This window comes from Podarcis muralis, chromosome 12 (genome assembly GCF_964188315.1).
Source record: "Podarcis muralis chromosome 12, rPodMur119.hap1.1, whole genome shotgun sequence".
Taxonomy (NCBI): Eukaryota; Metazoa; Chordata; class Lepidosauria; order Squamata; family Lacertidae; genus Podarcis; species Podarcis muralis.
This window is the reverse complement of record NC_135666.1, coordinates 19,930,701-19,952,053: the sequence shown is the minus strand read 5'-3', so window position 1 is coordinate 19,952,053 and position 21,353 is coordinate 19,930,701. Positions and strand designations below refer to the sequence as shown.

General features: G+C 41.8%; 1 protein-coding gene across 1 annotated transcript in view; it reads right to left on the bottom strand.

Annotated features, from left to right (window-relative positions):
- The window catches only part of ARHGAP12 (Rho GTPase activating protein 12), a 65,058-nt gene extending 44,007 nt beyond the window's left edge, over positions 1-21,051 (bottom strand). Inside the window, exons 1-2 of the mRNA XM_028749861.2 lie at positions 20,877-21,051; positions 13,563-14,295 (exon numbers count right to left, since the gene is read on the bottom strand). Coding sequence (XP_028605694.2) covers positions 13,563-14,228 — 666 coding nt within the window. The 5' untranslated portion in view covers positions 14,229-14,295; positions 20,877-21,051. The remainder of the gene's footprint in view (positions 1-13,562; positions 14,296-20,876) is intronic.
- Between the last annotated feature and the right edge of the window lie 302 nt (positions 21,052-21,353).

The window sequence follows — 21,353 nt, the reverse complement described above, 5'->3', positions numbered from 1 at the left end:
TGCAAGAGTACTTTGACATGGAACGCATGAGCTGCACAGAGTCTTGTTGCACCAGGGAGGAAAGGGAGGCCAAAATTTGACATCCCCCTTCCTACTCTCATGCTGCCTTCCCAAACCCAGCTAAGTGAGGCATAGGACTTTGAGAAGGAGGGGTGGGGCTCTGGCAGGGTCCTTGAGCCCTCCCACTTCCTTCACAAAGCAGGAAAAGCACTAACTAGGCTCTGGAAGAAGGCAGGAGAACTCTATGGCCAAGTCAGGGCCCTTATTCCTCCTTCCCAAAGCATCGCTTAACCAACTTTCAGAAGGCTACAGGGGGGGTGTCAAATGTCACAGGGGGCAGCCAAAAAAGATGTTGCGTGGCGAGTTCCTGCCCCCCACCAAGGATAAATAAAGACACCAGAATTTAAGGTTAAAATGGGCGAATTAGGCCACAACTTTATTGAATTTAGGAATGAGAGGCATTGGCTTTGGCATTGGTCCTATCGACTATCTGGCTCCAGCCCATTTGCTGGAGACAGGGGAAGGGTTAACATCATAGTGGGGGAGTCTCCTGCTGAGGCACGTCAACTAGGAACTCCCCCGGGTCACCGCTCGGGGGTGTGCCTTAGGCCCACACCTCCATAGGCTTCGGACAGGGCCACGCCCCCCCCCCCCGGAGTCCTTTACCGGACCACCCTTCGTTCTCTGGGGGGAGGTGATGGCGTTCCTCCCACACACACACATCCTCTAAACCCCTTCTTGTTGTTTTTATTGTTTAAAAACAAACAAAATTATGGTGTCTTAAAACATCTGTAAACATTTTAAAGGAATACAAAATCAGATATAAACCAGACCTGGTTATAAAGCTTTTTATCAACCTAGCCTGTTCTTTAAAAAAAATGTTCCATTTAATCTAGGTTCCCCTCCTTCATATGCCCTTTATCTTACCTACAGAGGACTAATCTAATTGATTTGTGTTCGGCAGCAAGAACATGGATTTCATTTATATCAGCATAGCTGTAACACAATGGCAATAATCTTTGTCTGCTCATTCCCAACAACACAAGCAAAATATAGAAATTCATGGTTTGCCACAAATTAATTCTGAAATAAAACAAATATAATTATTAAAAAATACTAAAATATCTAAGCCTAGATCCACTATTACTATTGATATATACGTTAAAAGGAGAACATTCAGAACTATTCAGTCACATGCTAACAGCTGCCTGATTATTCTTTGCAAAGTATTGCAAACGATTAAACAAAACAAAACCAGAGACAGATGAATGGATTAGGAAAATGCGGGAATATGCTGAAATGGCTAAACTGAACTATATAAGGCTAAAAAAATGCATCAGATGAAGCAGTATGGCATTTCTTTACTTTTATTTTTGCAAATATCATTTATCACTAGATGGTTTTTCTATGTACATTTTTTAACTGTACTTTGTCCACAAATCAACTGCTTATTCAACCAAGCTATGCCTAAATCAGATTCTGGCATTAGAGGGGTTATCTACCACTTCCAGTAACTTAATACTGTTCTTGTCTTCAGTGTTTATTTGAAGCCTGAATTATGCATTCTGGCTTGTTTCTCGTCTCCTTCCACACTTCCCATTTCTGAGAAGCTACAATTCCCAAACTCGCTTAACACACAACGCCCAGACCACCATCAATGGAAATGAACGAAGGAATTGGCAAATTGTTTATAATGCTTCAAAAAGAGTTGAAGGCCACCTATCACAGCACTGAGTAATACTGAGGAAAACTATTATTAATACATTATGAAAAGGCCAAAAGAAAAGTAATCTGCCAGATATAAAGTATGCAAACTACAGAAATTCTAATGACACCACAATAGCTATTTAGATAGGAAAAGGGCTGACTACATTGGACAAAAATCATGCCAATCCTGGAATTGATAGCGGGATACCAATGAACCCAGTACAAAAGAAGAAGGAGGCACAATTTACCATTTGCTTATGACATTTTATACAACTATAAAAATGCTTAACATTAGTATTTTGCCTTCTTTCTCTCAAAACAATGTAAACTACAAAGAGCCAAAATATCTGTGTGTCCTTTAGAAGAAAAAGTTGGGCTGGCTTTTCTCAGTAATTACTCCGTGTGTCTCTTGGTTATTTCACACACTTGTTAACTCCTCAAATGTAGGCACAGTTACGTCAGTATCTCAAATATTCTTGTAATATGTACAGGACCACCTCTTGCCATTCTCCTTAAGGTATTAGCAAACCATTTTTACATTAATGAAGATGGTTAATATTAATTCCACATGTGCACATATAAAAACCTCCATTTCACCAACCTGCTGAGCCAGAACAGGAAGTTTAAAAAAAGAAAACTTAGTCCACAGACTTACTTGAATGCTTTGCATGTCTAGTGTTGCCACATCTTCAGTCTTCATTTGCTTATTGTTGAGCCAAAATATTCTTCTGAATACAGAAAACAACAAATGCTGCCTACAGAGAGCATACGCAGCAGAAGCAATCCACCATGAATAAAGTAGAAATAATCTGTTTAGCATGTAGAAAGCCAAAGTTCAAGAAGTCTGCTCCTTGGACTCTTACATAAAATCAACAGGCCACCTTTGATAAAGTGTTTTAATAACAGTGATACCAAGAAAAGCTTTCAGTGTTCAGTGTCTTAAAGGCGCCACGATCATGTCGTCTGGCTAGCCACAATAAAAGTAATCTGTGGATGTCAGCAATTTGCAATGCACCTCTAGCCTCAATATCATATTTGGCCACTTAAAGCAGCTGAAATCGAACAGATTCTGTTTTCATAAGCTCCCAAGGTTTTGCTGTCTGGAACAAAGCATGTATGGGCTACCATATTCTAACCAACAAATTGAGTCTAAAATGGTTAGGGTACCTAGTAAACTATTGTATAAGGGCAATGGGAACTATCACACATGGTGAAGTCATATTCCTTTAGCATTACCTCTCACACAGAAGCTAGATAAGCTCCTTGGAAGAAGGTCTGAATAGAAAATGTAACACACATTTAAGTCTGGCATCGGGGGGAACCATGCAATGCACCCCAATATAAGAAAGCCCATCTCAAACCATTCTTTTCTTGAAAAAGCTTTGTAAACCACACTGCTTTTACTCTCTCTCAGGTTAGCTCAACCAGATAAGAAATTACTCAACACTATAAGAAATTACACGCAAAACATTTAGGAAACAGGGATGCCTACATTGATAATATACTCATACTAGGAAAGCAATGCCTCTAATTGCACTCACTAACAAGTTCACACAAAAATGGTTTGTGCTTCACTTAACACTTGAGATTTATATTGGGATACAATCTTTTTTCTTTTCTTTTCTTCCCTTTTTTAAAATAGCACCATATATATGGGCTGTACTAGATGATCCTCATGGTCCCTTCCAACTCTACAATTCCAAGATTCTATGATATATACATGTCAAGGCTTGCAATGCGCTCCAGCTTGTTTCCATTAAACCATAGTTCACACAGCTGTTCCCAGCAAAAAATTAAAGAAATCCCCTTCCTCATTTCCCACAGCTTAACTTCAGTGAGTTAGTTAACATGTATTAGCTGCTTTCCTAAGCACATATTTATCCTAGCTTAAAATTTGTGTCACACAACAGAAAACTAAATGAGATTCAAGTCATCTACTAATGAGAATGAATGATAGCCTACAGAAGAATTAAGAGTCTTAGTTCTTTATGCTGCTGTGAGGCAGAGACGGGGCATTTCCAGCCCTGAGGGACTGATTTAGTTCATTTGGCCCATGAAGCTGATTCATCCAAGCCACACCCACATGCCCTACACCTAATGTCATATCTGGTGTAAAGGCAGAGCTTGCACAAAAGGGACTTTGCAAGAACCACTGATCAACGGTGCTTGTAAAGCACCTTGCACATCACATCCCAAGTGCCAATTATCAGCTGATGATTGTTGGGCTTTGGGAAGCCCTGCACACACATTTTTGCTGACGCGGTTTGATTTCAAACCATGTGGTCAAAAGCAGGTCATCTGACAGCACTGTGACATCAGGTGATTGACAGGTGCACAGTCCCACCTACCAGCATAAGTGTGTGGAGATAAGGATTTGACCTGCTGACCAGATCCAGTTTCCCCCACTCTTCTTGCAAGGTATCAAATGATGCTATGACTACATCAAATAAATTTTAATCTGCAAATCTAAATGTGTTTCTTAAGAATTTGACTACTAACTAAAACTAATAGATTCAGAAACACACAAGACATATTGGTGGGCAGACTTTTATCTAGCCTGAATTCCAGTTGAACCTTCAAATGCAACCTATGAGTCATTATGCATGTAAAACAGTTCTTTCATGTAGAATCAAGTTAACATTTTGTTCATTAAAAAACAATTTTAAGCTAGATTTAGCCAGAGAACTTCACTCCCATTTAGTTTTGGTTGCAACCAAATGGAGTGTCTTCTCTCCATCCCCTCCCACTCCATCTTGTTTATTTTTTATTTTCTTTCCTTTTGTAGAAGAACAAAAATGCCAGATTAATAAAATGGAACAAAGAATAAAGAGCGCAACTGAGAATCAAGGATAAGTAATGAGATATGGAATCTCTATGCTTTCAAATCCATCATTCTGATGCATAATATTATTTGTGACAGAAAGGGACTACCATCTGCCACTTGGTACAAGATAAAGGATGGTGCTCAACTCAGTTCCTCAAAGCCATACAACAGGTTTGAACATAATTAGCAATCTTGTTGACTCATAGCACAAATAGGACGGACCATGCCCATATTTCAAATATAGGAAGGAGTTTATCCAGCAAGTGATATAGGAGCAAAAATATATTGTTTATCATAATAGGTCAATACCCTATGAGGGCCATTAAGAAAGGTAAAAGGAGATATGATACAGGCTGTGTACGATTATGCAGAGAGAAAGACATTTTTCTCCTGTTACGCTACTACAGTGGTGCCTCGCAAGATGAAATTAATTCGTCCCGCAAGTTTTTTCTTCTTGCGAGTTTTTCGTCTTGCGAAGCACGGTTTCCCATAGGAATGCATTGAAAATCAATCAATGCGTTCCTATGGAGACCGTCCGGGGACAGAGGGGAAGCGCCGTGCGCCTTCCCCTCTGTCCCCGGACCTGTTTTAAAGCAAGGGGCAGCGGGGAGAAGATTGCTTCTCCCCGTTGCCTGCCCCGCAATCTCCGGACCTGGACCTGTTTAAAGCAAGGGAAGGGGCAGCGGGGAGAATCGCTTCTCCCCGTTGCCGCCCCTTGGTTCAAAAGGGGTCCGGGGAGAGAGGGGAAGGCGCGCTGCGCTTCCCCGCTATCCCCGGAGCTTGCGGGGCAAGCTTCATTTTGCGAAGCAAGCCCATAGGGAAATGCGTCTTGCGAAGCGGCTAAGAAAGCGAAAAACTCCTTCGTCTAGCGAGTTTTTCGTCTTCCGAGGCGTTCGTCTTGCGGGGTACCACTGTAGAACCTGTAGCCATCAAATTAAGCTGAATGTTGGGAGATTGAGGAAAGACAAAAGGAAGTATATAAAATGAACTCTTGAATTTGCTCCTACAAAATGCAGTGATGCCTACCAACCCTGAAGGCTTTCAAAGGTTAAACAAATTCACAAAGGATAGGACTAGGCATAACGCCTGTGTTCTACCATTGCTATGGGAGGCAGTATTCCTCTGTATACTGCTTGCTGGGAAACACAGGTGGCGAGTATGCTAGTGCACTCATTTCCTGCTTGTGGGCTGCTTCTGATGGGGATCTCATTGGTCACTGTCAGAAGAGGATGCTGGACTAGATGTGTCTTTATGTTCCTGTAGGGTTCTATCAAAATTAAAAGACGCCTGCTCCTTGGGAGAAAGGCGATGGCAAACCTAGACAGCATCTTAAAAAGCAGAGACATCACCTTGCCAACAAAGGTCCATATCGTTAAAGCCATGGTTTTCCCAGTACTAATGTATGGAAGTGAGAGCTGGACCATAAAGAAGGCTAATCGCCGAAGAATTGATGCTTTTGAATTATGGTGCTGGAGGAGACTCTTGAGAGTCCCATGGACTGCAAGAAGATCAAACGCATCCATTCTTAAGGAAATTAGCCCTGAGTGCTCACTGGAAGGACAGATCGTGAAGCTGAGGCTCCAATACTTTGGCCACCTCATGAGAAGAGAAGACTCCCTGGAAAAGAACCTGATGTTGGGAAAGATTGAGGGCACAAGGGGACGACAGAGGACGAGATGGTTGGACAGGGTTCTTGAAGCTACAAACATGAGTCTGACCAAGCTGCGGGAGGCAGTAGAAGACAGGAGTGCCTGGCGTGCTCTGGTCCATGGGGTCATGAAGAGTTGGACACGACTAAACGACTAAACAACAACAACAGGGTTCTATCCTGTCCAAACCCCCCACCACCACCAAAAGCGACATTTAAAATCTGTATGAGGGATGAAGAACCTGAGGCCCTGCAAATGTTGATGGATAACTCTCATCATCCTGGACCTTCGGCCATGCTGGTTGGAGCTGATGGGAGGTGGAGTCCAACAACATCAGGAGGGCCATAAGTTCACTATTCTTGATTTATATGAAACCACTGGGAGCTGTCTTCTGGGAATTTAGAGCACAGTGCTATTAGTATGTAGATGACAATTAGCTCTACCCCCCATCCCATCTGAAGAGGTTGTGCAGGTAGGGGACAAGTGTCCAGAGGGAATGATGGTTTGGTGCAGGCCAATAAACTAAAGCTGAAGAAGATGGAGGTCCTGTGAATATGGGGTTCTCTGGTGCAGAAATTAGGGAGCCCGCCCTGTCCCTGAAGCAGCATGTTTGTTGCCCTCACTGGTGGCCTTTAGGGGTCAACTGAAGACACGGTCAACCTGGGCTTTAAGGAGATAAATGCCCTGGGGAGCCAGCTGTTGAAATATGCTAGTGTTGTTTTATGTCAAGTTCTGTTGCATGTAGGGAGGTTTTTAAAGTGTGGTGTTCTTGACTTGATTGTATTTTACTGACGCTGTATACCACCCTTTGCTCCTGATTGGAAGGAAAGATGGCATATAAAGAAAATTCACCACCACCGGAGGCCTGCTTGGGGGTGTGGGATCAGCCATGTTGAGAAAAGACACATTTTAAATACACTTAATCTGAACTTGAGGGAGACAGTCATTCAAAAGAGATATTTAAATATGTCTTACGGGTGTGTGTTTGCAGTGTTACAGATTTTAGCAAGGTGCATATTTTCAAGGTAAACCTGCAGTGGTAGGAGAGAGTCTGTTTGCAAGATCATTACTACACAAGATTCATCAAAGCAAGACACAGCCTAGTGATAATCCCTCTAGTGCTTCACAGTTTATGCAATAGTCAATTAGTAAAGAGGATGAAAGACAGAGCAATCTTTGCAAATAGGTCAGTGCCTATATTTGTAATTATTAACCCAACTTGCTACTTATAGCAACTTCTCTATAAATGATACATTAGAGACAAAGTATGGGAAGCATTTAAATCAGGCATGAACTTCCTGTACACAACATACAAAGATTACACAGATTTTCACACAGATTTTAAAAGTTAATGAGCATATGTCACCATAACAGTTCTACTCAAAGCAAGCACATGTTTTAAAAGGGAGACTACAGCATTCCGGGTGCAACAGTGTTCCCTCTTAAGACCTCTGCACCATCCCTACTGATAAGGACAGGTGGCCACATATCCAAAAGTCCATCCTCTGGCACAAAGCATGTCCAGAAGCTAATTTCCCCTCCCCTAAGATCTCATGCACTGGAGGTTGGAGAAAGAAATTCATTGTTACCTATTGTGTTATAATTTTTTATTTATTTCAACAATGTATATACCACTTAATTATGGTTGTCTCTTAGTAATGTACAGGAGACCCAATACAATAAGCCTAAAAATGAGTATAACGGTATAAAATCAGAATTCAGTTAAAAAGCTTGCTGGAATAAATTCAGAAGCCCTGTACGTTCAACAGGGAAAGGAGCTTCTTGTGGATATGAGCCATGCATCTGAGCCATGGGAGGCCACTAACAGTGACTCCCCCGAAGACTTCATTGATTGGGCAGGGATATAAGGGATCTGGCAGCCAGTCTCCAAGGTATCCTAGACCCAAGCAGATACAAGGATCTTGAACCTGGCCCAGTAGCATATGGGGAGTCAGTGCATGCTTTTGATCACTGCAGGTATCTGCTGGCAATCATCAGTCCTCATCAACAGTCCAGCTGTTGCACCATTTTGCACCAACTGGAACTGTCGGACCAGGCCCAAAGATAGCCCAACATAGAGCACACGGCAATAATGGAATCTTGAGGTGGCCAATCACTGTGACCACACTACTGATTTCCAAGAATGGCTACATCTGGTTTACTAGCTATAGGCAGTAATTTGGACTTCAGAGACAAAGAGCACAACCCCAACCCTAGCCAACTGCACCCAGACAATGGTTCAGATCATGCACATCCTCTCCTGCCGCTGATGTTGTAGAGAAGTAGAACTGTGTGCCATCAGCATACTGATGACCCTTTCCCCCCCAAAAAACTTTGAATGACCACATCCAGAGGCTGCATACAAGTATTAAACAGCACTAGAGATAAGATTGTACTAAGAAACACCATAGCTTAAATACAGTCTCCCAATGCTACTCTCTAGATTCAACCCTACAGGGAGGACAGGAACCACTGTCCAACAGCACCCCTAATACGCATTTCACAGAGCTTCCCAAAGGGAATACCATAGTCAATAGTAGCAAAAGCCACAGAGAGATCAAGAAAAAGAAGCAGAGTCCCACACCCCCGTCCCACTCTTAATAATAATAATAATAATAATGTTATTATTTATACCTCGCCCATCTGGCTCAGTTTACCCAGCCATTCTGGGTGGCTTACAGAATATATAAAACATAATAAAGCATCAAACATTAAAAACTTCCTGATACAAGGCTGCCTTCAGATGTCTTTTAAAAGTTATGTAGTTCTTAATATAGTTCATTCATCAGGACAGTCCCAAACTGCGCCTTAACCCAGACTGATATGGATCTAGATAATCTGCATTCTCCATGAACTCCTGCAACTGCACAACCACCACTCTCTCTATCCCCTTACCCAAAAATGGGGTATTTGCAACCAGGCAGTAGTTGTTATAAACCATAGGATTCAGGGTGGGCTTCTTCAGGAGTGAACACACTTTCACACCTGTTTAAGAGCAGAATGCACCACTCTGTTGTGTAAAGACACATTCACCACATCCTGGACCTATCTAATCAACACCCTTCCCCCAACTGGCTTTCACCAAACATGATAGGCGTGAGGCAAGAAGGCAGGAAGCTGACTGCATTATTGTGAGAGTCCTATCCACAACAACAGGCCAGATAAACCAAAATTTGCCCTACAGAGATTTAACATTGGTTATATATACTGTATATTCAAATAAGGAGCTGCCTAACGGTCACCTCATACTCTCTTCCTTCCCCAAATTAAGTACTGCTTGCTTCAATGTACATGTTACATGAATTCATGGTTATGCAAACTAGATTTAGATTATTTAATAATTTGACAATTAACAACAATCAGTAAAATTCTTGCTTTCAAAACACCAGCAAGCATTGGTCACTTTTAATTCCTATATGAAGATAGGGCACTGATGAAGAAAATAATCTTGCCAAAGTTCAGATGAGTCTGTGTGGCAGAAAAGTCTTCAAAATGCATAGTGTTTATTAGGGATCCCCTATGCAGCTGTGGAACTGAGACCAAAAGAAAGCAACTGTGCCCACAATCAGAAAACAAGGCTGTTGCAATCAATCCCACCAGTCACAACAGCAAGTAAGCAGAGGCAGGCCATACACATCCTTCCCACAGAAATACAGATAGCTGCTGACAGCCACAATAAAGGCAGTTCCATTGGAACATAAGGTCACATAACAGAGTGAAATGAGAATACATCCTGTGGTGTTACCATTCACCAAAAGAGGAGAAAGGAAGCATAGTCACTTTTTTAAAACACTGAATCTAGTATCACTTTTTAAATTGAAGCTTGTGTATGCTTGTGCCATTGGGTATTCTACGTTTACAGTGAGAATCTAACACAGATCACGCAAAATCGGGAACAGAAGGCATGTATATGCCCTGCTGCACAACCTATTTAATGAAAATTCAATCCCATCCCCCCCAGTAAAACTGATAGGAGGCTTCTCATAGGTTCAAACAAAGAAAACTGGAATGCATTCCTACAACCCACAATGAGCTGTTGCACAGACTCTCTTGTGCACAACAAACACAAACTTCTTTTATTTTCTAAAATGCATTTATACAGACTTTAAAATGTGCAAGACACAGACAGCAGACCCTGTTAAAAGTAGGATCCAATGAAGAAAGAACGCTCTTCGGCCTCCACATAAGCTGGCATAAAGACAATTGACATCTCACATTCACTGTATAGTGCTAACACTCACTTAGCTTAACACTTGTTTTCAAGGTAACCATACGCAGCCTGGAACTTCATGTTCTGGCAACAAACAGTCATAAGAACAGCTTGCAAAGACCTTAATTTCTACCCAGCTGATTTCTGCCAAACAATGGTCACTATTGAAAGATTTAAAAAAAGCAGGAGGGTAGTTCAGTAAAATCTAGCAGGCATTTAAATCTCTAGATCTGCTTGATCTAGAGGAAACAAGTTTGCTTGTTCTTATTCTGATCTACTAGCCTGAATTTTTCTTTCCATTTTCAGTTCCAACAGACTTTCATTTAATGGTTCTGGTTTTCCTCAGGGATGAAGTTCAGTCCAGTTTTGGTGTAATTTGATTTCCTGAACCTAAACTCTCCCAATCATAATTTTAATGTACTTTGCTGAAGTTACAAACTGAATAATCACATTATTACAATATTTATAGTTTACTACATTCTGCAGGGCAAAGAACCAGGCTATAGGGTGTCTTTCTTGCTTATTAAAATAATGTTGATGTCTAATTGCTATGACAGCTTTTCACCACTCATAGCTATGTTGAAAGTAACATAGCTTGTGGGCATCATACCTAGATAAAATATTACACCCATTTTGTAATGTTACAGTTTCAAATTTCTAAGACCGTTGTCTAAGACTGTGACAGATCTGTTTCTTGCCTAGTGAGAATGAGAGAGAGCATTCTGAGGCTAGATGCTTCCCCACCCCCAAGCAGCATGGATATATAGCTGACACCTGAGTACCCAGTACTAAAATTAGGTCCAAGAGCCTTATCCAGACTGCAAACTGGCTCTACAAGTGAGTGTTGTTCAAGAAGAACTGCTTGCCATACTTTGTTTGACCTGTTTGCACTGTTCATTTGTTACATACTGTATTGCATATAACAGGTCTTCTTGAATTGCATTGGGTCAGTCCACAGGGAGCTGGTGGTTTTCATACAGGACATCTGTATAACTCCTGCATTCTGATTATAAGTTTCATCAAATTTGTTCAATACAGTTTCCCTAGTGCTTCTATTTGGAAATACCAACATCAGCCAAAGTCAAAGTCAACATCAGCCAAATAAAAAATGCTGATAAGAGCAATTGGGGATGTTCCTGGATTCAACACTGTCACTGGATTCTCAGGCTCCTTCAGTGACTAGGAGTGCCTTTTCTCAGCTCCAGCTGGTTCACCAGCTACAACCCCATTTGGACAGAGATAACTTGGTCACTATGTTCCATGCTTTGGTAACTTCCAGAATGGATTGCTTTAATGCACTCTATGTGGGGATTTCCTTGAAGGTGATTCAGAAACTTCAATCTGTCTGGGGTTTCGACGTTTTAAAATAGCTACACTCATTGCCAGTTTGTTTCTGGGCCCAAGTCAACGTGCTCTCAATAGTGTTTAAAGCGGGGGTCGGCAAACTACAGCCCAGGGGCTGGATGTGGCCCACCGGGCTCGTAAATCTGGCCCATGGACCGTGCTGCCTGCTTGGTCAGTCCCCGCGCTAAACCAGCACGGTGCGGAGGCCTAGCCACGCGGGGACTGACTTCCGCAACACTGACATGACTTTGGATTGGCTGCACAAAACTCCTGCAGCCAATCCAAAGCCATGGACGCCTCTGGGCGGGCGGCGACACTGGCTTCGGATTGGCTACAGGAAGCTTCTGCAGCCAATCCATAGCCGCGGATGCCTCTGGGCGACGCCCCTTCCTTCCCACTGAGGCAGCCGCATATGGCCAAGAGCTGAGCGGGAGGAAGCGGCAGTGGCGGGGAGGCTGCCTCCACTGCCCAGGCCAGCGCCATGGGCTCTGCACCCCGCAGACCCCTGGCCGAGGCTGAGGACGGCGACGATGCTGCAGAAGACGAGGCAGCGTCAGCGGCTGTTCAGTGAGTGGCGGCAAGGGGGGTCCTTTCGGGAGAGGGTGGGTCTGGCCCCCCACAAGGTCTGAGGAACAGTGGACCAGCCCCCTCCTGAAAAAGTTTGCTGACCCCTGATTTAAAGTCTTAAATGACTCAGGCCCCAACTAACCAAAACACAACCTCCTTCTCTACAGACCCCCTAGAGTGCTGAGATGGGAAGAGGGAGCCTTATTGGTACTTTCTCCACCCTTGGAAGTTCAGGGGGTGGAAGGCTGGGAGACTGCGTTCTCTGTGGCATCCCTAAGCTGTGAAACTGCCGCCCCACAAAGGCACATCTTTCAACTTCATTACACAGATGAAGTTTACACAATGTTGAAGATTAATCTCTTTACCCTAGCTTTTGACACTTGAGGGGTACATTTTGAGAACACCCCTTATTTTTGAGGTTTTAAGTTGTATTAATATTGTGTTTTTAATGTTGTAACCAGCTCTGGGACCCTAGGGTGAAGGGTGAGTAATAAATAAATACTTTTTTTAAAAAATGTGAAAGTGGTACATGTGATGGTTGTCAGCTAATTTGGATTAATAACATAATAAGTGCTATGAAGATTATGTTCACTGTTCAGGGCACATCAATTTATCTAAACCCTCGTAGGTAATTATCAACTCAAGGAGTATCAATCATCACTGATGGCTGCTACATCAAAAAAAAAACAAGGATGACATGAAACAGCTAGCATCCATTGAATGCATCTGTACAACAGTTGTTGTTGTGGTACAGCTCAGGGACTCCTAAAAATAAGCTGATAAGAACTACCACAACCTCTGTGAATAAAAATGGCATGTCTAACCCAGTGTCAAGCACTAATCACCCAGATACGCTACAGAATGTGAAAAGCTTTCCACTCTATTGGCCATTTGAATTTTCTATCAATTTAATAAGAACTTCTGCAAGAGGATACATATGTTGACCATAACAGGCTAAACTGATCCAATCCTTTCCATCATCCTTCTCATGCTTAATGAACCCTTCAAAGAAGGGTTAATTTCTGAAAAATGGCAAATCAATGGATAACTGCACAAAAAGAAACGAGCAGGTGGGTGTCACCAGAGAAATATTAAGTATGCTCTCACTATTCTAACACACAGTAGCTGAGTGAGCTTAGTTCTTATACATTTAGTATAAAAAGTTTGTGTACATAAACAAGCTTCTTGATAAATTGTTACTTCATACCTTTTTTTAAGACACAAAATAGTTCAAATTTGACTGTGATGCATCTCATCTTACCTGTACTTGTTCTGTGGAACTGCTACTGAGTTCATCTCCAGATTCTGAATCCTGGTGGATTTTCTCTGAGCCTTCTCCTGCAGAATCACAGGACTGCTCTTGCGAAAAGCTGGTCTTTTCTATCTCCACACATTCAGAACAAGAAAAATGGGACACAGAGAATGTTCTGTTCTGATTGGAAACTTTAGGGAACTGAAATTCATTCAATTTCCCATTATTCTGGGAAAGGTCCAAGCTCAGGCCAAAATTCTGACCTGGGCTAACGTTTGGTCCCAAATTCTGATTGGCATCCCGAACTGTGCTAGACACTTGAACTGGAGAAGATTTCCCAAAACTAGAAAGCTCCGGAGACTTATTGACATTTTCTGTTGACCTCTGTAACCCATGCATAAGTTTTAAAGAGCTGTTTGGCAGCCCACCCAATTGCTTGATAGGTGGCATTAGTGCTTTGCGAGTTACTTCTTTCACATACTGTGCTGGCACATAGAATGGCTTTGAGTTTTCATCCCTCTTAACTTGCCACCAGTCATCATTCGTCTTTTTCACTAAAATGTATCTCTCCCCTTGTTTAATCACAATCCTTTTGTCTTTTGCTTCATATTCATAGTCATATTCAACTTCGATGTATAATGGACCTGAAAGAATCTTTCCACTCTTGTCGGCCATCTCTTGGAAGAAACTGTATTCACCTTTCTACGTGAAAGGTAAGCCACATTATGGTCTTTCTTTCCCCCTGTAAGGGAAAAAAAATGTTATTACCACAAAGGAGTTTCAGCTGCATGCTGTTTATTGACTAGTCTCATATTTGGGATGAACTGGCTAATCAAATCTTTCACAAAGTTTTTTCTCTCAGACCATTACTAGAAATTTCCCCAGAAACCTTTCTGAAATGTTTCCCCTTCCCTAATTGGCTTACATTTAGGCATACAAAAGCTGTTGTTTTTTAAGTTTCACATGCAGTATACTGTAAATATCTGAAGAGTTTTTCCAAATTGTCAGAATTAGTTGAAACTGAAATATAGGTTTGAGGGAATTCAATAAAATGCTATTTGTATGGTGTGCTATATCCCAATAAATTCAGTGCTTTAGACACTGAATACCTCCACATATTTTAGTACATTACAACACATTAACCTAGGATTCATTTTAAGAAAAAATCAGGGTACTGAAAACTCTGATCATGGATGAATAGCAGTGTACATAAATATAAGTGCTTTCTAGGCATAACCATATGAAAAATATTAACTACAACTTTAAGTGGGAGCATCCTGATGACTAGGTGTGCTTTGATGTTGTTCACAGGTGGCAACCATTTTGTGCATGTTCAATTGATGCACAACCACTGACACACACATCATTTTCAGCCCCAGAAGAGGGTGGAATGGGGCGGGCTTACACGAGACCACTGACATGCGCAATGACCCAAAACGCAACCCTGCACAAATGGGAAGTTGCCCGTACTGTAATTCTATTCTGATTGTATGTGCAAGAGGATTCGTATCCTGAAAAGTGGAATAAAAAATAATTTCCAGTTTTAGATATATCACACCCACTTACCAATTTTTCTTGAGCTACTAGGTCTCCATTACTACATTACTCTTTTGAGAATCACTGCACTCTTATTCCATGAAATTAATACATAAATATTCTGCTAAAGTGGTATACAAGAGGGTTTTTTTGTCCACAAGTTGCATAGATAGTACGTTAAACATTAATACAGTAACTTTTTCTGGACCCTCATATCTGTTCGGCTCTTGCTCTTTGCCTGTTACTAAGCCTATTGTTTCAGTTACTTAGCAAAATGGATCAGGTCTTTTTTTAGTTCAAGACAATCCTATGATTACGTAGAGGATTTATTTAGTTCAGGTATTATTAAACCTTGTGGGGAATAAAAGACTGGTTTCGCTTAATTTGGCTCCCATATTCTGCTCAGATATCCCTTTAGTATTACTTCTCCTGAGTTCTGTAGTGCCATCAAATTAATAAATCACAAATCATTACCAAACATCTTGGAAATGTTCCCTTCAAGTTCTGTTACCTAATCTTATGAACCATAAAGGTCAGGATACTGTTAATAAGAATGTATACTCTTTAAGCATGCTTCCCACATTTTAATCAAACAGCTTTGCCAAGGTCACACTGCAGATATTTCAGCCGTTACATATATTTATTTTAGTGTAGGGTTTCTTTCCTCTTAAATTCCTTGAGTCTTTAAAGTGGGATAGGAAAAAAACCCCAGCTTATACATTTAACATCTAAAGGGGGTTGTTTCTGTTCGAACAAAATAACAAAGATTAATCCTTGATTAGGCAACAGACACTGATAATTCACAATGAAGGAAATTATTTCAACTGAATTCCAAAAGATGGTTTGACTATACGCAAATGAGATTGTAAGAACACTTGGGCTCACAGACTCCCTATCCTTCTCATGCACTGTAATTCATTTCCTCCCCAGTTTAAAATAAACCAGTTAGTACTGTCATCTGAACTGGCAAGATATGGCTTGCACTTGCCCTCCTGAAAATCAAGATTGCAAACCAAAGTGTCATCCTAGCTTCCAGACTTGGTTTGCATGGCAAACACAACCACAGTCTGATGGAACAAACAACTATGGTTTGCCACAAACCAGGAAGTAATTCCAACATGCAAGGTGAGGAAAGGGAGCGTGCAAGCCAAAGTATCCTTCCTAGGCCATTTATGTACCCATAGTTCTTAGTGAACTGGTTCAAAAATAACACCATTAGAAGTAGACAAAGGTTTTCTGCATGCTTACAGAAGGGAACAGCATCAAGTCAGCTCTAGACACACAGGGTTTGTTGTTCCCAGAATGGAGATGTACATTTGAATGTGGATATCTGCATATCTTATTAAGGACCACCTGGGCCCTTATATCCCAGCTTAATCATCCATGTTAGAGGCCCAACTGGCCTCAACTAGAAGTTTGCTATTTAATGCTCTCAGTCTCGTGCTATGGAACACTCAGCATGAGTATCAGTATCAAACTTTAGTTCGGTAACTGACCAGCATAAGATAAAACATACGGATAAACAGAACACATAAGACTTAAAACAGGTAAGAAGTAAAAACTAGTAATTAAAAGCTGATTATATCACACATACTTAAAAAGATGGAAAAAGAGACAAACAGCTAAAAGCGGCTATAAGGGAGGGAGTGTGAAGGAGCACAGGTCTTGCATTTGGGCCTAGTTTGTGGCACAAACCATCCTTTGATGGAACACTCTTCCAGCAGAGATTTTGCAGGCAGTGTCAGGTGTCTCTTGAAGACCTTTTAATGCTAATAGGCCTATGCAACTGTTTAAAACTTTTTGCAACTATAAGTCGCATTACGTTTTCTTAAAAATATCTTCATGTTTAAGAAGCCAATTGTAATGTAGAACAAATGAAAGAAAATACATGAGGAGTAAGGGAAATTTTTCAGCTCCAGCGCAGTGCATCTTAAGGATCTTGTTGGACTGAGGCCAAAATTTGTAAATGAAGAGGGAATAGAAAAGTCAGCTCCAGAAATAAAACATATGTGCCCTATTAAAACTACAAGAGAAAGACTGTAACTTTATAGAATACTGCCACCAATAATTAGTGTTTTGTCCACTTTTTGCTTCTATAAATTATTTCTTCCTGTCACTTTAATTTCCTATATAAATCATCACAAGAGATAGAAGTACTACAACTGGGGAATAAAATCAGTCTACCTTACTAGCTCAAATAATTATTTATGCTGGAATAACCAACCGAAATGTTTTTTAAATTTGTATTCTGTTCAAATGTTGAGCAGCAGCTCTAATTTCACAAAATCCATCTCTCAAATGCCATTTCTCAAAAGCCTCATCCCCCCCCCCTTTTTAAGCACTTAAATGAGCATCACCTGCTGTAGCCAATGGTTGATAAAGGCAACCAGACTTGTGAGGGGGTAGAATAAAAATGAAGCGGCATCCATCATTAGCATTATGAGAATACTAAGGCTTCAATCCAAACTTAATGGCTGCATTTGTATATCAAGCTAAACCAGGGGTAGTTAATGTGGTGCCCTACAGATATTTTAAACCACAACTCTAAACATCCATACTGTTGGCAATACCAGCTGAGGCTGCTAAAAGTAGTTCAGTTCCCATCAGCCTCAGCCAGTATAGCCAACAGTTAGGGATGATGAGAGTTATACTCTGAAGCATCTGTAGCACACCACATTGGTTCCTCCTTTTGTTAAACCACTGTTTGATGTGTGCTTGAGCAACAACAAACTACAAGCAAGCCTTGAGCTCAAGTCCCCACCACTCCCACTGTCAGGAGTTTGCTTCACTTTTGTTTTGTCCAAATAAAAAAAAAACCACAGTTAATGTTAATCATGTTTTGCTTTTTTTAAAAAAAACCAAAACACAACAACTTGCAACCAGCTCATAAACAGTGTGCCAATGCAGCCAAAGGGGATCAGTTCTGAGTAGGTGTGCTGTAAGCATTAGAACAGTGGATACGGTAAACTGTATTATACACTAAATTTGCACTTTTCAAAGAGTGGATGTAATGTAGGAGGCAATAAAAGTGAAGTAGCATGACATTAAAGCCCACACACTTCACTAAACCAATGTGAGTCAACAAAGGGTGAGCAAGATCTGAAATTAGTACTAGAACCCAACCATACCTTCAAAGCAGCAGTAACTGTACAAAAAAGGAGTACAAAAAACATTTAGAAGGTTAGAAAGCAGTATAACAGAATCATCATAACATATCTGTGTATAATTCCTATCCTGGAAACTATTTAAAACCAATTATAATTTGCTTCACCCGGTGTAATAACTGAAGCTCAGAATCAAAAAACCATAGCACGGTCCAAACAAAAATGGGGAAAAACTATGCTACTATTTATGTAACCAAAAGTACAAACAAGCTCTCTCAGTGTCATTTGGTTCTTACCGCAGACTATTGTGCTGGCAAACATTATCCCCTACAGCTGCAAGGAGCACATTAATGATGTTGTGATACAAACAAAGTTAGTCATTGAAGTCGTATTGGAGGACATTTAGATCCCCATGTCATAGGTTCTTACCAACTGAAGACTAGATGAAATAAAACCCAGCCAACTGTCCTCTGCACAATTGATGTTTTCTCCTATGTTGTTACTTGTCAGCATCTCAGCAGCAAGCTTTAATTTAAGCACATTTTCATTAAGCCCACAATTTCTGGATGCCTATCACTTGAGAGAACATAATGCACACCCCCTGGCATAAACAGTTTTGTCTTTTATGCAAATTTTTCTGCAACCTATAAGTTTCACTTCAGGCAAGAATTCTGTCCATCAGAGGAATGTGAAGGCTTGCATTATTCTCGATGTTTAAGATCAAAATTTCTGACAAGAAGAAAGTACACCACAGTCATCTGGAGAAAGGGTAACAGAAACATTTCTAGTCACCATGGCAGAAAAGCAAACACGCAATGCAAGGCCAAGTCCATGAGTTTCATAACAACATTCTCTTCACATTTGCTGAGGGAAATCAATTTCACACGCTGAAATTTCATCAGAATAATTTTGCTTGACAGCTGGTATGACTCATTTGTACTCAATTTTATATGAAATACTTTCAAAATGAGCCTAAAGATTTAAACACAGAGAGAGATTGTAACCATGGACAGTAGTTACCAATTACCAAAAAAAGGTCAGCTCCTTCTTGAGCACCTACACTAGGGAACATTTGAGGACAATGGGCTCTCCAATAATATGGTATTTAAAATAAAAGCCAAACTGTACCTTTCTTGAAACTTGATTACAAACTCAGTTTCTCATAATCTGAATGCATAGTGTACTTACATGCCAAACAGCTTTAAAAAGCCAATTTCCCCAAAGTTTTTTTTTTTATTAAAAGGGGGAGGGAATAACATCATATCAGTTACTTGCCTCTCTTACTCTACTCTTTTGTTATTGTGCTGACTACAATTGCAAACTATAAATAGCTAGAAAAGTCTGTGACTGATACATTGTGGTTAACTCATACTAACTAAGGCTCAAATCATTTTAAGGCCTGTATAGACAGTTGGCAAGGAAGAGAGAATGCAGAACTTCCGCTCAAGCTGGTAACTAAACTATCCTCCTCCTTCATAATTTGTCCTAACTGGAGAAGTGAAGTTACACAATGTACTCTCCTTTAATGTATCTGTGTGTTTGTATTATTTGGTCAACTATACATACATCTGCAAGCTGTATGTTGTATGTATGACTCTGTTGTAAGTCACTTTTGGTTGCCCTGGGCAACCCTGACAAATTTATTATTATATTTATTATTGTTATTGTTATTATTAATAATAATAATATCATCTAGATTGTGTATGCATAACACAAAATAACTTATAACCAAATTATGCTTTTACTACAGAAGCAAAATATACCACTTTAGGACTCTTCTCCACACAGGCAGCTTGACACAAGGCAAAATACAGAGAGATAGCATCGATCTGTGTATCAGTTGCACAAACATGAATGCTTCCAGGCATGAAACTGTCCTGACTCCCGAGGGTAAACGAAACACTTAAAGTTAGAATTCATATATATTTGCAAAATCAGGCTGTACCAGTCAAGACACAGCGAACTACAAATTAAAACTGGGCCCAAGTGCGGACAGAGGTGGGGTTGCCATTCCTCCCACCTGCCCCTACAAACCCACCCATATATATACACACGAGAGTTACCAAGTGATTACTGTGTAGGGAACCAACAAGTCATCCCCCCATCCCATCCTGCTCATGTCGCAGAATGAAAACACCCCAAGGTCAAGCGGGGAGCGGGCGGGGGAGTGTCGCGAGGAGGAAACCCGACGCAGCACGTCTATCAGCATTAGGACTTGACACGGTCGTGTGCACATGACGCACCACCGGCTCCCCTTTAAACTCCGGCTGTCACGCTTTCCCACCGGAGTAGCCGAAAGTGTGGCTTAAAGGGCTTGCTCCCCTCCGTCCCTCCTCCTCCTCCTCCCTCCACACACCTTTCCACGCTCCACCTAGGGGTGGGGCGGAGGCTACAACGCGCTTTTCTGATAGGGGGCGCAGGCGGGGGAGGGGAGGAGGAAGGGGCGGCGGAAGAAGAAGAAGAGTTGCTCCGGCTTAATTAAACAAGAAGCGCAAGAGTGGGAGGGAGGGGACAAACAGGGAAACCGTTCTTCCTTGCAAACAAAACGGTGGGGGGGGGAGAGAAAGAATCCCTGTGAAGCCAGCAACGCCCCCTCCCCAAACACGCACCTACTTCAACGCACTTCTGGCAGGCGCAGCACAGCACGCTGCTCCCCCCCCCCCCCCAATAACGGCCCACTCACCCAAACCGGAGGTCCAGGTCGCTCCGACTACAAGGCGGTATCCCCGCCGCTGTTGCTTCTTCTTCTTCCTCCTCCTTCCGCTTCGCCTCGCTCGCTCCTTTCTTCCCTCCTGCCCGCCCGCCTGCCTGCCTGCCCAGGAGCCCCGCCCCCTCCCGGCCTCAGCTCCGCGCCGAGTGTCAGCTCCAGGGCACCGCGCCGCCCGGCGTCAGAGGCCCCCGTCACGTGCCGGGGGAAGGGGAAGGGAGGGGAGGCGGGGCAAAAGGTGGAAAGGAGCGGCGCCGTTGGGAGGGGAGGGTTTGGAGTGACAAGAGAAAAAGAGGCGGGAAGAGGGGGCGCGAGGGAGAGAAGGGAGCCTGCGGTTATTCATTTGAATTCCGCCCTCCTCACGCCCCGCCTCTCTCTCGTTCCCTTTCTCTGCCCAGGCTGCTTGTTCCACAGAACAAAAAAAAGGAATAAAATAAAGCTCATGTGAAACAC